Source organism: Seriola lalandi, unplaced genomic scaffold (assembly GCF_002814215.2).
Source record: "Seriola lalandi dorsalis isolate HSWRI2012SDOR001 ecotype SW California unplaced genomic scaffold, Sedor1 jcf7180002054748, whole genome shotgun sequence".
NCBI classification, from domain to species: domain Eukaryota; kingdom Metazoa; phylum Chordata; class Actinopteri; order Carangiformes; family Carangidae; genus Seriola; species Seriola lalandi.
Window position 1 is genome coordinate 3,800,450 of NW_019525301.1, and position 18,268 is coordinate 3,818,717.

General features: G+C 42.0%; 1 protein-coding gene across 2 annotated transcripts in view; it reads right to left on the reverse strand.

The window, feature by feature from the left end:
- The window catches only part of plxnb1b (plexin b1b), a 93,536-nt gene that overhangs the window by 35,195 nt on the left and 40,073 nt on the right, over positions 1–18,268 (reverse strand). For both annotated transcript variants that reach the window (XM_023424722.2, XM_087178855.1), the window contains exons 3-5: positions 4,964–5,052; positions 2,952–4,122; positions 1,248–1,430 (exon numbers count right to left, since the gene is read on the reverse strand). In XM_023424722.2, the coding sequence (XP_023280490.1) occupies positions 1,248–1,430; positions 2,952–4,112 (1,344 nt within the window). In that variant the 5' untranslated portion in view covers positions 4,113–4,122; positions 4,964–5,052. The remainder of the gene's footprint in view (positions 1–1,247; positions 1,431–2,951; positions 4,123–4,963; positions 5,053–18,268) is intronic.

The window sequence follows — 18,268 nt, forward strand, 5'->3', positions numbered from 1 at the left end:
TTTTCTAATCTAAAAGGGCCCCGGCCCTGTGCTGGAATTCCGGCAGTGCCAGAAAACTTTCAGCCATACGTTATACAACACACAACATGTCACAAAGAAGCTCTGACCTTCTGAGGCTGTGGTGTGACTTAGAAAATACACATTTGGGTAGCTGAGACTTGACGCCTGTCTGTCTGCATGCAGTGCCCTCTTCTATTGTATTGCTAAATTCCTCACTATCTTACATTACCCTTACCTTACTAGCTGATTCATCTAAAGGCCCTTCATGGCCCCCTGGTAACTTGACCCTAGGTGTTACACTGTACGGCCTCTAGAGGACATTACCTTTTGTTTCTACACCTTTTGATCACCTTCTTATCCTCTCTGACCACACGTCTTTAACCCAAAGTCAACTGTATTTACATACTGTTGACCCCTCCTCCCTTTTTTTCTTCAACTGTATAACTGTCCCCCTGCCCTTCACTCTGGGTCAGTCTACTGCCTCAGACCCGCTCTGTGTCAGTTGGCTCAGCGTATCCTGGGATACCAATAAACTCACATCACTACAGCAAACTTGGAACTAAGGACTTGAGTGAATTTTCTTCAAGAGGTGTAATGTTCACCTGACTGATGCAAACATCTGAAGCTCACTCTGCTTGTGTGTGACAGGCAGAGTGTGTGCGCTCTGTGCTCCGTACAGATAGGCGCAAGTGTATTTGCTATTTAAAAAACAGGTGTAAGATAGGCCCTTTAGAGTCAGTGGTCTGAGAAGACCAGAGAGCACTGACTTAACAGTACCAGTGATATACTGATGGTGTTGACATTCTATGTTTCGATAATTTACCAGATGATTTAAATTAGTGCAAAGGGATAATCTACATTAAACCTGCAAACTTTCTTTTAATAACAAACTCAAAGCATTACTATACAAGCACCAGGACTCAGCTCTTGAGATTATTGCTGCCTGTCTCTACACATGGAGACTTAGATCCACTGGTTGGCAAGATAATAGCCAGTGGTCAGCATCTGGAGGCAAACAGAGAAAAGAGCTGTCTCACTTAAACCTGGTCTGAATACAAAATAATGATGCAAGTTGTAAAGCATGCCACACTATTACTTACTCCAGCAATAACAGAAGAATCTGGGCATAACATCACAATATTCGCTCATACAGAAAAGGCGCTTTGTTAGTGACGATGTGTGTGTGTGTTTCCTGAGAAGAAACACACCAGAATGCAGACTGACAACCTGTCTGCGCATGCTGTTACCTTGTGCAGGTTTCCTTTGGAGTCTCCCAGGAAGGCAATGGTATGTCCTGCCCTCACACTGATGGACACAGCAGTGAGACGGGCAGACGGGCTGTCCAATATTGTCTCTGCCTCCACAGCGATTCGACTGGCCATCGGGCTGGGGGTGTGGTCAGAGCCGCAGGGGTAGGCGTCCAGGGTGTTCTAATAGTGGGGATACGAGAGAGAATAATCAGTGCGTGGTGATCGCAACATGTCAAGTTCAGATGAGATGAAGATTAGATCATAAAATGAAATAACACTGTAAATTACATGTGACATGTAATTATACTGCTTTCAAAGTCCTTCAAGTGATTTGTCATTAATTTCTGAGTGAGTAAGCAAGTCACCAAAAATAAAACAGCAGTGCTCTGGTGGTTGGTGAAATCCCAGCAGGGTTTACTGTGGAGGGGCTGGCTCCTATCATTTCTACACTCTGTGCCTCAACGCTTTTAGACAATTTGGCAGGAGGGACGGTTGTTGGTGTTTGTTCCAGGCATATCATTTTTTCATGAGTTCATTGCTTAATTATTGGTAATCTTAACAAAAGGAAGCAGAGGCAATGAACCTGGGAGCTCTGCCTACTGAATGCATGTAGTTGGCTGATGTACTGGAATGAATTCACTTCTCTGGCCTGCTCTTAAAGAGGCCCTGTAGAGTTTTCTTGAAAACAAACCAAATATCATCCACATGTACTAGCTTGTGGTCTTCTTCCCTGCCTTTGCATTTCTTGTGTTACCACCAGCTACAGATCAGTAGAATTGTGGGACACCAGTGGTAGGACTGTGTATCACATCATCAAGATAAACAAAACAGTGACCAACACGACCGTAGCACTACTAGAGGTCTAAGACTACACAGGGAACCTTTCATAGAGACTGCTTATGTACCTGACTACAGAACCTGATTTCACCGCTGCACAAAACTGTCCACCTTTAAACTTTGTTGTAATAAAATAGCTCAACGGTATTCAAACAGCTACATATAGACATAAGTCAGTATTTATTAAGCCATGTGGAGTGAACCCAACCATTAAAGGAAAACTAGCAGGGATGATTATGTGCTAAGAATAGCCCCAAACTACATTATACGTACTGAAACAGTTATGAAGTCATGACGTCCATTCTAGGAATCTGGCTTGGAAGCTTAAAGACTGACATGTCATTGACTGGACTGGCTGATGGGAGCTCTTGATTACACTGTAATAACACAGTGCTGTGCAGACTGCCATTATCTGGACTTAAGCCAGGAATAACCGCTGGTGAGATAATGACAAAAAAGATTGCTATATTATAAGTTATATTTCGGACACTAATGTTTGGTAGGAGTCCTGAATCCTGATCACAAAACATGTTCCCCACAGCTTAGACTTTGCGATTTATTTGTGCTCAATGATCCAATTGAGATTTGACATCTTAATCACAATGTAAATCTCTTTTCAGCTCCACAACAAAATTTTAACTATCTTACAATAAAGTTATCACAACAAAAGATCTGAAGTCACCTGTGAGTTGTGACTTCTCACAGAATGATGTCAAACCTACAGCACATCATGATTTACAGTGAAATCCATTAGAACAAATTATGTGTTAGTGCTCATTCATTTGCACTTGAGTTTTGTAAATAATAACAACCTACCAGATAAACAAGCAATTTGAGCAATTCAATTCGATGTGATGAACTCACCTCTGGCAGGTTGGCACAGTTAGACTTGACTTCATACTCAATGTAGGCTGCCTCAACTCCTGCTTCTCTACCCATCTGCGTGTAGCACAGGTCTCTGGTGGAGTTAATCCTGCGGTCCACATCTTCAAGATTAAACATGCAAAGGGCAGAGTCCTCACTGGGTCGAGTTGATGAAGCCAAACGAGTGGAGAAGACACCAAGTAGAATCTCCGAGCCTTGGCTGACTACACCGTCCTTGGAAAGCCCGAGTTGGACAGCTTGTAGCAGGTTGTAAATTTTTCCTGGCCTGGAACGGCATGTTAAGGGTACTTCTACATAGGAGTAATAGGACTGGTCGTCCAAACATACACGAGAGATGTAGGTGCGGTACTCGCGCGACTGTGACTTAAGGTCACGCCTGTAGAAGAGGAAGTATACATGCTGACGGTGGGCAAATGAGGCCACAAAATGATGGTCATATTCTGAGAGACGGCCAGCAACAGCCAACTTGGCGGTCTCCTCGTAAGAAAAGATGGGTTCCTGGGCGAGGTTTCTTGTGGAAATAGGTGGATGGCTGCTGGTGTAACCCCGACCAACGAATAGTACTGGCTGCCTCTCAGGATGTGACCGAACCACAAGCCCAACAGTGCTAACGTTGGGGTGGTTAGCTGCTACATATTGGGTATCCACCGGCCTCGTGGTGGAGAAAAGTACCATATCCACAGAATCCAGACTACGTTTCTGACAGATTCCTTGGTTGACGCTCCCACAGGTAATAAGTTCCATGGAATAAGGATCAACCAGCAGGAGCTTGTTGTGGTTACTGGTGACCCTGGCCTGAGGGCAGTTGCTCTCAGTAACAGGAGGTAAGCACTCCCGACTGTCTGTGACAGGTCCAGTGTCATCCTGGAGTTCAGGTTGGAGGAATCGGTCTAACTGAAACAGGTGATCTCGGGCCCCGATATAGACCCGACCCACGTTGTGGTCAGGATGCAGGGCCAAGTGCTCAAACAGAGTATCATTCCGGATAAAGGTGGGATGAGGATTAGAGGGGGAGGAGTCTGATCCTTGGACAATGCCACTGGGTAATGAGATGAAGGGCCAGCCAACTCCTATCAGCAGGAGAGACAGCAGTGTCTGGACTGCTAAAACTGAAAGACGACGCACCATCCCCGGAGGCATGGCAGCAGAGCTGAGGGAGAGAAGACAGGACAGGTTCTTATAAACAGCATCTCCATTCACTACAACGGTTGACATGTCACAAACCTCCACACACACACATTTCTACATGAATGATCACACATTTTGTTGCAGAAACCATTATGGATACCAGTCATGTTTTGTTTTTGCATGTATGGCCCTTGACTGGCACTGGAATCAGATGTGGTGTCTTCCTATAACTATATAGTTCAGACAGTAGGTATTTGGACGGTTACACAGTTTTCGTTCTTCAGCACATTGATTGGTTGGAGAGCTAACCAGTGGGTTTTACCAGCACTGAAGGCCCAGAGTGTCACGCCAAAGCTGAATGGAGAAGCTAAATGACTAAGCAAATCAATTAGCTAATAGGAAAAGGAAAAGCAGATGGAAAAAAGAAATGGAAATTGAAGAGGGAAACCAGGTATGTATTCCCATTTTCAAACTGCCTTTTCAAATAGTTTTTAAATTCTATTATTTATTCATGAATTAATAAATGTATTTAAACAGTTTATTTAATGAGTTTTTTATGCTGTTTTTGTAAATCCATTTTCAAATCCTAATCGTTAATTTATAAATTCTTTTTTACAATTCCTATTTTTAATGCCTGCTAAAATATGAAATTAAGGAAATGCTTTATTACTTTTCTTGTGACATCCCTGGTCCCCCATGTTTGTGTGTTCTTTCTGCAGATCAGCCGTGTAAGCATAACTAATACAACTAATACAATAAGACATTTATGGTTCCTATTTTTAAACTCTATGACTATATCAAGTGACATTCAATTACAACAGCCAGTGGAGGACTACTACAGCAAAATAAAGTATCTGACTCACCATTTGTTTCCAGTGGTGTTTTATAGAGGCATGTCACCTCCTGACCTCCCAGCAGCATGGGGTCAATAACACATCCTTCTGTACGCAAGCTGTAACACAAAGGGCAGTGAAGACACATGAGTACACTCTATACTTAGACACCCACCCAGTGAGAGTTGTGTGTTTGTGACAAACACAGACTGACAATCAACATTTTTTTATTTCTTTTGCATCACTGCATTTCACTAAAATCCTTGGGATTGCTCATTCCCATTGAAATTTCCATCAAACCTATGTGTGACTGGCTACCTCCATTTTTTTTTTTCTTTAAAAAAAAAAACCCTCAGAAGAAGCCAAGTCGAGTAGTGTTGGTCCAAGAAGGCTTTCAGTGCCACACACACTCTGTCCCAGTTTACAATCCACACTCATTGCTAGGAAACAAGGTACAAAAACCTTTGGTTTTAGAGTCCCTGCCAGAAAAACAAGTTGCTGTGAGGAGAAAGAGGGTGGCATGGGAACCTTCAGAGGGGTAGAGTTCTCTTGTTGGGGCACCCAAGTCTGAGGTTCATACTTAATTTGCAAAATACTGTGATTATGACTGTTTAATTGGTGGGATTGCTGAATGAAGCAATCCCACTATATGCTGTTGTCAGGTCGAAAAAAGAACATTCCATTTATTCTTCATTTTCATCCAATTCTCCTTTTCACTCCTTATACAGCATCTCTTCCTCTTTTCTGTTCAATGTCTCCCACTTCTTTCTATTCACCTCTCCTCCTCCATCGTCTCCCAACAGTCCATCACTGGCACAGAAACAGGATTATTTCTTTCCAGTTCAGGCGGATTTCCAGTGAGTTTATTCAAAAGGGAGGTGGGAAAAAGACAGACACAGGCTGAAAAAGACACTATTCACCCCAATAAACAGAAAAAATCTTGTCAGTTGCATGCACGCACACACGCACACACACACACACACACACACAGACACACACACACACAAACACACGCACACCTCTGTTCCTGCCACAGTAGGACCAGCAGAAAGCTTACTTTGTTGGAAATCGCCTATATGTGAGAATGAGGTTAAAAGCCTTGTAAGAGACCAAAGACTGAAATTTTATTTGAACATAATAATTGTCATTATCATTGATATCTACATTATTTCAAGCCAATGCGAATTAAATCTGAAACTCATCCTCAAGCATTTGGCACAAGGCCAGTATAACTACCTCCAGCTTCAGTACCAGCAGAGACTCAGAGGTCAAGCAGACTGGCCGATGCCTCGGCCCCCCAAACCTGATATAATTAAATCTATGGTCTCTCAGAACAGCCACACTGGAAGTCAGAATGAAAAGTTGGCTGTGATGGAGAGGAGGGAGACGCGATATAAACGAGGATAATGGTTCGTATTTTCAGACTGTCTCTCCCGGAGGATGTTCATATGAAAAGTGCCACAAATAGTTGTGTAAAGAATGAAAGAAAGAGAGCAAGTGAAAATTACAATGCCTGACTCCAAGAGTGAGATGTGAGTGTGAATGTTGTATCGTCAACACAGACCCCAACCATCCAACGCCAGAGAGGTGTGGGGGCAGGGGTGTCCCACGTTACCCGAACAGCCAACATGCAGATCAGACATAGTATAAATCCTGCTTAAACCAAAAGACAGTCTTTCTCCTTTGACCCCTGAGGTGGGAGGAGTGACTTTTCATAACTTGGTTAAAGCTGCAGCTCTGTTACTACAGAACTTGAACTCTGTAGTCAGCATGACACGACTGTGGTGGAAAGGGGCTTTACAGCTGTGTGGAGAGAATCCTGAGAGACCACTTCAGAGCCTGATGGAGCAGAAACAGGAATGAATGTTTAGAAGCACTAGTTCAACAAATACAGCGCTTCTCCCTGTCCCTCCACTGGACAGAGGTTTCAGCAAGCTGGATCCATAATACTTCGCTGTGGGTAACACTGTTGTCTTCTCCAACAACTCTCAAAACTTTTGGCTGTTACTTACTCATTTAATAGTAACAGGCTAGTAAGGCCCTTATATATCTAAATTCACAATTTGCTGAAAGCTGCAAATCTAATAGCCAGAGGCTACAGTAAACTGTGCTGCCATCACTCCGGGTCTCCCTTTTCCTAAAGCCAATAATCGAATCAGGCTCAACTTCATTCAGGGTTTGAGACACATGAGAACAAGAGAATGGACTCCTGATTCAATTCTCTCACATATCGAAAAAAAAACACACATATTGCCTCCGAGTTGAAGTCTTTTTTGTTGAGGTGAAAGGGGGAAATGCATGGCTGTAATTGCTTTATCTACATGTTCCTTTACTTTGAAGTAATGGACTCCATTTCCAGCCCTGTCTACAGAAACAGCAACTTCACTAAGTTCATGTGATGGAAAATGGTGGTTGAAATAACTTTATACTTCATACACAGGGTTTGAATTATAGGGGGTCAGAGCCCCCTGATTAAGACTAGGACCCCCCAAAAGAGGTAAAAACAACAGTTTGGGGAAGTTGAAACTTTTATATTATATTCTTACCTGTAACTGTAAATATTACAATATATTTCCCATATTGATGTGTGGAAGACTCTTGTAATACGATTTCAGACACCCTAAAGGGAACTGTACCAATGTCTCGTCCGTCTGCCTCACTCTATCAGTGGCTCCATCCTCAAGTCTCTGCTCCTGTGTGTCACACAGACACTGTAGGTAAATGTAATTAGCAGTAGCTAACTATCTAGCTTGTTTAATACACTTTACTTTCTTACCTTACGAGTTTCTGGATCAGATTTTATCAAGTATCTACAGATGAACAATAATGTTAGCTAATTTCTTACTTTAGCCTTAAGTTATGGTTTAGCTAAATAATGTTTGCTAGCTGATAGCGCACCCTTTCATTTCCACTGTTCCTCACGATTGCTGGCACTATGATGACTTGTAAAATCCCTCCTCATTGTATTATAAACTACTGTGCAGTGTTTTTGCATCTAAGTTTTTATCATTACCATGTATTACTCAACCTCCTTGATTGTATTTCATTTTCTTAGGGGCACTAGAAACATTGCATCCCACCATTTATTTTAAAACAGTGTTTTTAGTCTGAACACCTATGACCCACTAAATAGTTAGAAAAAGGTTTGTGTTTAGTCATATGATCATATCCCTGAAGAAGAATCTAAGTATCTGGATTCCCCTGTCTAAATAAAGGTTGATGTGAAGGACCTAAAACTTTTGGTTTGATTAATATAAAGAATCCTTGTCAATATTGTTTAAGTTATATGTTTATGTAAAAAATCAATATGGGCTAATATGCTATTATCAGATTGTTTTATTCCCTCACATATTGAGGGTGGTATAGGCCTTAAAAATCCAACATTGTCTGGCATGGTATGGCTGGTGACGGTGTTGATTGGTGTTGGCTAGAAGCTGTAGTGCTGGGTGTGGTAGTGCTGAATCATCTGGACAATATCTGCCACAAATCCGTTCAGTCATTCAAATTACTCACTGTATCACCTTGAAGAAGGTGCGGCCATGCCAGACTGATGGATCAAGGCAAGATGGTTTGAGGCAGGAGGAGGATTTCCTCCGAGTTGAGCAGCCAAACTTGGTGCAAGTACAACTCCCTCTGCTCTGTTATTTACTACACAAGGAGAGGTCAAGTGTACATGTACTTCTTCACTTGTACTGAAGCCTGTGAAGATGACAGGTAGTTAAGGGACCTGTAGCAGACAAACAGGACCAGCAGGTAGAAGCTCTGTAGGACAAACCACCACAAATGGAACCGACTGAGGCCTTGGCTGAAGCCAAAAGACTCCACAACACAACAGAGCATTCCTGAGAGGCACATTCAATTGAGCCATCATCCGCTACACTGAGTCCAGCCTTTCATTCATTTACAATTCAGTTATCTTACATTCTGGAAGAGACCGACAGGGACAACAGCGGAGAGGGGGGGCCAAACCATATTTGAAGTGAAAAAGGCTGGCAGAGTGACATCATCGGACAAAAACAGGGTTACAGGAAGACAATGGTGAAAGGGGAAGATGGGGTGAGACAGAGAGGGGGTGGAAACGATGAGGGAAATCACCACAATCAAGTACTCACAAGCCTCAGTGCTCACTGAGAACTGATGGAATGTGACTAACGATAATAAGGGAGTGGGGGTGGTGGTGGGGTGGTGGTGGTGGATGTTAATTACAGTGCCTACCCACAATGCCCCATTCAACACTCAGTCATTTGTAGAATGACTGGGAGGGGTAATAAAGCAAGTTTCTAATTAGTGACATGATTGTGAGCATAAACAATCAAACATGCACAAGTGCGCGCACGCACGCACACACACACACACACACACACACACACACACACACACACACAAACACACACAAACACACACACAATCTAGCGGGGGGGACAACTAGCTCACTAATGTTCACTAGTGCCCTTCTGTATCTCAGAGACAGAACAAATCAGATGACTGGCTGAAAGCTGTATGTGCTAATCGTTACAAACTCTGTTTTCATATACACTGGCTTTTTATTATTGACCCAGGTGTTTTCTGATGTTACTTCATACCTCGTAGATAATTAAACCAGAGGAGAACGTCTATACAAGCCACAGTGCTGCAACTATCAGTCACTTCACATTATCTATGCAGAAAATCAACGGGACACTATAAATAGTGACCTCAGAGAAAAACAGGATATTCACATAAATAGTTCAGATAGAAGCTCTCATGTTATTGGGTTTTATTCAAACACACATGGGGCCACAGATCATCTGTTTACCAGCAAAACCTCCAACATTTCTGTTCCCACCACTGAGTGGAACCATTTTCCTCTGATTAGTAACCACAGTAATCATTCTTCCTTTAAAGTTTAAATCAGTGTAACATATATTGAACGAATATATATATATATATATATATACACACACACACACACACACACATTATAAAGGGTGAAGTTTCCATTTCTTATAAAGTATTAAAAAATGAAAGTAAATCCCAGTGTGAAAACAGAACCAGACTGCTGACACATAATCACAACTATTGTAATTCCTTCGGACCTTCTCTGCTTCAAAACCGATCTAGCTCTAATAAGAACGTGCAGTAGTTATTGTACTGTTTCAAAACTCAGTCAGTCCATTCCCTCTCAGTTCCTGCAGCAGTCTGCCCGCTGGCACTGGGGCTGGACAGCCCGGCTGGCTGGCTGCCAACAAGTTATTTACAGAGAAACCCCCACCAATTGCTGTCCATCTAAAAGAACACATTCCTCCTCGGCTGATGAACTTCATAGAGAGAGGACCAGGATGAGGAGGAGGGGAGTCATTGCCCTGCGCTCTCTTCCGGAAATGTCCCTCCAGAAATTAAGACATAAAAGTTCCCAGTTTTCATGATCAGGCCCTTTTAAGGGATGAAACTGCTCAATGACACGACAGAGGACTTTTCTGGACACGTCTCAATGGTCAGAGGAGAGACACTTGTTCCTGCAGAGGAACTAGGTAGATAAAGGAAGTTCCCATGGTTGTTAAACTTTATGGCCCCAAAGAATTGACCCTGGGGGTGAGAGAGGGAGGGTGGATATCCCGCTGTAAAGGATCACCTCTACATTTGGGTGGAACTCAATGGCTTTGACCAAACATGTGCATGCGTTTCCTCTTTCCTCATCATAAATCAGTGTTGCTCAATTTTATGATGATATGATGTCAATTCCTGAATAGTGTTTTTTTTTTGTCAACTCTGACTGTTTTTTCATGTCAGTTCTGACTAATATCCGGGGCTCAGCTTTGAACTGAAAACATCAGTACATGTAAGGACACAACTGCATTTTGCAAACCTGCTGAGATTCAGTATTTGATATTCATACTCTTAATCATTCAGGAACAACACAACCAATAGAAGATGAGGGGTTATTTTAACCTTTTATTTCTTCAGATTTTTTTTCTGTCTTTTCTTCCTCTTCACTTAATATTATTATCTAAACTCTAACTCTTTGATTACATCCAAGTCAACGGACAAACCAAAACAAGAAATTTGCACCAGATAGGATCTGTGAAATAAAATACAATTTGACAATTTAAACAGTCAATTAAACAAGTCTCTTTTGGTGTCAAAATATTGTCTGAGGAAAATACAGAGGAAGAAAATTGGGCAGAAAGGAAATGCGCAACAACTCCAATCATGCTGAAACAGTCCCTCGAGTCATGTCAACATGATAAAGGAGCGTGTCTGTGGTGGAATTAGATTTTAAAGGGGCATAAATGAGAGCGAGGAGGGAGTCATCGGGGCTATCATGATCATGCCAGACAGGAAACTATAAAAGTCTGTTGACTTTATCAGGATCATTACTCAGGTGCAGACAGGTGCAGTTGGCACCACACAAATCTACAGTAGAGCAGGCAATAACTTCTGAATTCACGCAAACAGAAAAGCAATAAAGCTTCAGGGGGAAGTCGTATCTCACGTCTTCCACTTTATACTGCTTGCCATTGAGACAAAATGCTGGTGGTGTCTTCGTCTACACCACACTGGAGCCTTGAGACAGATACAGAGATGAGGCAGGTTGAGACATATTATAACACAACACAGAGAATACAATCTCATTACCTATTCTGTATGCTTGCCCCGTCCTCAGCACACCTCACTAACAAGAAATGCAGTACAGTTATGAATGAAGGGATGAAATATTTTGAAATACTGATATTATCATTGCTAATTTATTACAAATGCTGGTAATTTTTCAATACTATTTTCACTGAAAAAAAGGTATGAATTTGAAATATGAGAGAAGTAGACAAAGTGGTCACAGTCACTTGTTGACTGCTGACTTGAGAAGAAGTGAAATCACAGACACAGACCGAATCAAAACCGCACTTTAAAACCAGAAACCAACATGTGACATATGGTACGTGTGTCGACCACTGATCCACTTAAATAACTCTGAAGTTATTTTGCTAAGCCAATCTATTACACGCCATTATCAATAAACAACACTGATAAATAAGTCTTCCCACAACAACATCAAATCTTTATAAACTAGGGTTGTCACGATACTAGAATTTCACATTTCCGATACTCAGGAAGATACTCGATACCATTTTTGATTCCACGAGGAGAAAAAAATGACAAAAAATGAAGATGCATAAAAAAAATTGAAATAAAGAACAATACAAACAATAACATCAATGACAACACTATTTTTGGTAGTCTAAGGTAGTGCAATATATATATATATATATATATATATATATATGACCTGCAAATGCTTTCAGCTACAGCCGTTTATTGTCTGTGCTTCTGGTGACTTGGCACCATATTTTCGTTGCTGATCAAACAGAGTTGTTAAGGAAGGCTGCCGCTGTTTCTGTCTAGTTGCTGGTCGACTTTTTTGAGCTTCAATCTGGGACTTTAAGAGAAAGATAACACTTTTCAGACACAAATAATTGTTATCCTGTTATAATACTTGAAATAATCTCTCTGAACCAAATGATTCCTGTTTTAATTTCAAAGACTTTTATTTAGTTAAAATTGGTATAAATTAAATTTCTAAAGGCTGATATAATGTGTGTCTGTGCAGTGTTGATGTTATGGTCTAAGAAGCAGGTGCATCATATACACGAGTGTGGTTCAGCCTCTGCACCACAGTGGGTTAAGTAAAGTATAATGTGCTGTGTGAGTGTGTGTGTGTGTGTGTGTGTGTGTGTGTCGTCACTGAGTCTATAATTCCATTGTTTAGGGAAGTCCGTTTGGATGGCAGCTGTCCAATAGGACATTCACACTGACACACAATAGAAGGATGTACACACACACACACTATCATTACCAACTTAACACACTCCTGAACCTGCATTTTAACTGCTTAAGCGTCTGAGCGCTTCAACAGGCTTAGTGTTCAAAGATGACTCGCCGTCACTCCCAGAGTAGACAGAAGGAAAAGACTCTTGACCGGGTGAGAGGGTCATCAGACAGAGGTGTAGCTTTGATGTCATAGATCAAACATAAAAATGGAAAATATCAAGCTTCATTTTGATGTGACCCTGTGAAAAAAAACTCAAAACTCGTTCCAACACCTTGAGCAGGAGGCACTGAACATGTTACCAGATGAAGCCTTCAGAGCTCAGTGTTGGAGTAGAAATCTGTGAAGTCATGGCAGTGAACAGTGGACAGTAGTTCTCCTGAGGCTAATAACCCAAACACAACCCTGACACCCTGTCTGCTCTGCCCCAGCAGCTCTGGCCCAATCCACAGCAGATCCTGGGTCAGGGGTCACATTAAATGAATATTTTCCATTGTTGACTGAATTCTTTTAACAATAATGGAAAAATGTGACGGCCGTCCGTCATTCTGACTGATTAAAACAGACAGCAGGTAGTGTGGCATCATACTCACGCAGTCAGATGTGCAGACCTTTTCCATTTTGCACACAGAGTACATTATGGAGGTAACTATGTTCCCCCTGGAGCAATGCGTCTTTCTGTTGTGGTGCAGACAGAACCTTGAAGATCTACAGACTGGAGGCCCTGTAGCGCGTCTGTGGCCACTATAGGCCACAGAGGGATGCAACGACGTCCTTTATGCAGAAGGAGTGCACGCTGAATTGTGAAGGGAGTGCCTGCAGGACTGAAAATCCCATGTTCTGAGTCTCGCCGACTTCTGATCAGTTCACTCTGAGAAATATTCCCCAATTTAAAAAATTTGGCTACATTCACATAGCCTAGCCTGTTAGCTTAGCTTGAGCTGCCCTGCAGCTTCTACTCTGAATGGATGTTTCCAATGTGGCTTCATTTGCTCGACACAAGTCAGTAAATTGAATCATTCAAAACACAAACTACTTGTGTGTATTCATCTGCTGCTTAATGCTACGCTAATACAACCTGCTACATCCATGGTGTATCATTGTATCCTTCATATTTGCCTGTTTAGGCACAATGAGCGAAGTGCTTAAGTGCCCTCTGCTGTCACTGCGGAAAAACATTCCTTCATCTGCCTCGTTTGGCGCTGACGTGAAAAGTGAGCACGCAGTTGGCGTCCCTGTTTCTCTGTTTTCTACACACCCTAATAAATGCATACTCCAACTTGTGGTTGAAAATTAAACGCTATTAAACTGGCTATGTCTCATTAGCATAAAAAAATCAAAATCAAAATGTCAGACAGTGAGAAAGTCTAACTCAATTTACGCCCAGGGGCAGGTATAGACACAGGCGTGTGGCAACAGGGTGAGTATCCATGCTGTCAGCCATCTTGCACCCACAGGCAGTGAGTTTACAGAAGTGGAGGAGTGGTTGGCCGATACACGCTGCAGACTGCTCTGCAGCTCTGTGTTGTTTGCCAGCGGAGGAGAAATTGCTTCACCACCAGAAGTTAAATTTTGTTTCTCTTTTTTCCTCTTTGGTGTTACTGGATGAATATCTGTAAATATATACAACACTGAAACTTACATACTGTAAACTATTTAACATTATTTACAGCCACATATATAAATCACTACATGACACATTTCTCTGGAAAAAGAAAACTCACACTTGAGCAGAAGAAAAAAATTCAAATCACAAAAGAGGCCAGTAAGCACTTGGACAGTTAAAGTAAATGATAATTATGAATTTATGGCTCTTAGAAGCAACAGAAGCTGTTGCCTATGTGGGGGTAATGCCTTCACAGGCAAATTATAGCCTGAGTTTTTACATGCCGATTATGGTGGAGAGAACTATGCACACATTAAGCAAAAGTATGCAGAATCCCCTCTGACGGAGAGGAGAAGTAGGAAGGACAGGCTATTTTTTCCTGTCGTGTCATTTTCACCAGCTCAATGAGCAGCAGTAATGGTCTACTGGAGAAGGGAGCTTTAGCTGCCTTAAAGGTACTGTATGTAAGAATGTGAAGCAATTTACATACATTAATCACTTAGATTTTTTTATTTAATGTGTGAAAAGGTTCTAAGAAGACTGGGGCGCCCTGGTGGCTCGCCTGGTACAGCACACACCATAAAGGCTCAGTCCTCACCACAGCAGGCCAGGTTAGAGTCCGGCCTGAGGCCCTCTACTACATGTTACCCCCCCTCTCCCCAACTTTCCTGTTTCTCTCACTGTAGCTATAATAAAAGGTAAAAATGCCCCAAAAAAATCACTATAATATAATAATAATAATACTGGACCTGGGCATAATTTTATGGGAAATTCCAATGGATGTGACGTTTATACACAGTGAGCCTGCCTCTCTTCCACTCCTCTACAGCGCCATCAGTGTGTAACACTAGCTAACGATAGCTTAGAAATGGAGTCTGCTAACAACAACAGACAACTGGCTTCCAGCACAACACAGACTCCAACATAAACTCCACGTAAGCACAAAAAACAAGTTTTATCTAATTAAACCAGTCCATCTAAATGGGAATGTGACCGATATCAGGGAAACTAGGTTCAACATCAGCTGATAACGATATTACTCTTTATAAATCCTACTTCAAACAGAACAGACGGTCAGCTCTAGGAAGAGTCCTGGTGCTTCCAAATGGCTTCTATTTCACAATTAATAATATACACAGGTGTGTTTCTAAACTACATCCAATCCATTCAGTTTGCCAAAGGTGGACTCCAGTCAAGTTCTGGTCACAGTTCAAGAATAAATTAAGCAAAGAGGATGCACTGGTCCTCAGTTTAGAGCTACAGCAATGAGCCTGAGTAAAAAGATTGCAAAAGAATTTCAAAAAACGTGATTTCGGTTTGTCATTATGGGTTATTAAGGGGATGTTAATGGGCAAAAGTGGGAATCTTATCCATTTAAAATTAAATCTTCAGAATAAAAAACAGAAAGTGAATGTCTGTCTGAACACACTGAGGCCAGTGTATATAAAGGCACCTTTCTGTGTCTGCCTGGGCAATAAAAAGGGCAATGCAGAGAGTGAAGGGTAAATGTTAGTATGTATGACTGCTGTTTTGCCTGCTCTCCTCTCTGAACACTGTGTGTGTGTGTGTGTGTGTAAAAATCACACAGCTACACAAAGAGCCTCTTTGTGGTCCCATGCAGCAGATGCTGCTTTTCCATAGTTGACTTAACAAAACTTGAAGGTGTGTGTTGCTTATGGAGCCAAGCTTATTGCACAACATACAGGGGTGAGAATGAAGGTGTGAAACAGTTTGAGGACCACATCGTCCCACTGAGGTAAGAAAGCAGAAATGCTGCCTAAAGAGCCTGGGGTTCCGATAATGGGATGATACACAGGTTGATTACCAAGACAAACATGAAGTCAATCATTCACAGAGTTATAGTCGCTCAACCAAATATAACTAATTATTTGTAAGCAAAGTGGTTCAGCAAAATGCAACCAAACAACTACTGAAAGCTTGTTTTATAGAAACCTGAACGCAGACACACACACACACACACACACACAAGCACAAGCACACACACACACACACACACTGCTTACAGCCATTCAGATGTTTCCCTGTTGTTAACATGTGGACTACTACATCCATCGAGGTCATATGAGGATAAACCTAAACACATTCCTGTTGACTTCCACCCAGCCACCTCTCTTCATCAGGCTCTGTTAAATGCCTGGGATTCCTCTTGAAGGTGAGCATCGCGCTGCTGGGCCAGCTGCTGCTCCTTTACCCCAGCTTTTAGTGCTCAAGGCTGGCAGATCAAACCACAACAGCCTCTCATGAAGCTCAGGATGGGGGATGTTTTATAAGCTGCTTAAAATGCAAATGTAGTCAATATTTGTAGCTATGGACTGTAGGGTAGACTATGTGTATGTGTATGTGCAAGAGGAGGGAAATTATTTTTGTGTGTCCCTGTGGATGAATTTCTAAGTATCTGTGCAAGTTCATGTCATTAGAAAATGCCTTGAAGGGCAGTGTAGTTGTGCAGAGCTGTGTGCGCACATAATCTAATGTAACACATTGACAAGCGTTACCTTTCCATGTAATACAAACTAACCGTGGAACTGAACTGTGGCCCTGCCTGAATCTATGAGTAATCTCTCACATCAGACCTACTCTACCACAGTGGACCACCCTGAAGGTGGTCCTGCCATTGTGGTTTGAACCACCCTTGGTGAGCCCACCTTCTTTACAGCTGGAGCAAAGCATGCTGGTCTAACAGAACTGACACGCAGAGGGAATGTCACAGAAAGGAAATGTAAAGGAAAAAATACGAATAGATAAAAGCTCAACACATTCCTTTGAATCGAGACTGCATGAATTTGTGTGCTTACGTGCGTGCGTGTGTGTGTAGCTTTGTTTTACTATATTCATGGGGTCTGAAAACTGGTAGCCCACTATATTTGTGGGGTACGACAGCTTTGTGTGGACCATTATGCTGAATCCCTCAACTTTATAAGGCTGTTTGAGAATTTAGACTTGATGCTAGGGTTCAGTTTAGGATAAGGTTTAGGTCAGGGTAAGGATTATGTTTACACATTCAGTTGTGAAGGTTAAGTTTAGCGAAGGGTGCCTCCCTCCTAGCCCACATACACTGAAACAGGATAATCACTAGGCAAATTTGTGCATGTGTGTTTCTGACAACTACAGACAGTAAGTCCAGACAATTCACTGAAAAATTATACAAACCATTAATTTGGTTAATACTTGTGTGCACGTTCATGAACTAAAAATACTAAAATATACACTACCTAAAGTTCAGTGCTAAGTGCTAAGAACTGCAGTTCCTCTAATGGCCACTAGAGCCTGGCTCCAACAGTTAGTCAATCCCCATAGACTCCCATGTTAAAATGTCCAACTTTACAGCAGAAATAAACATGTTTACAGCCTGGTACAAAAAACTGTTTTGGTCTCTACAGGTAATTTCCTCCTTCATGACAACTGTTGATATAACTCACCTGTTTACATTTTATTAAGGCTTAAAGTTATGGAGAATCGAGGGCGTGGCCTCTTTGAGTGAAAGGTGGGTGAGTGTTTGCTTGCCACAAACCGGTATGAACCGAAGTCTCAGCTCCACACACGCCCCACCTCTTTGCCCATTTTTGGATTAGCCATGAGTAAGGGGCGGAGTCAGGCACTGCAAAAATGGTGAAGGCGGAGCAGCTCACTCTGAGCAGCTCATTCTGATTTTCAAAACCACTGTTCAGAAAGCTGTGGGTGACATCACAGAGGGTACATCCATCTTTAATTACAGTCTATGGTTCAACTAATGCTAATGCCCAACTAATGTTAGTCTGTGTTCACTCACTGGTGATGTGGATGACACAAGCACAACCATTTGGCCTCAACCAAAGCAGCTTTTACTTAAACTGAATACACAAAACAATGTCAAATACAAACACAGCAGAAAAACTGTTTCAGCGACCAAAGGTATCCCCACTAG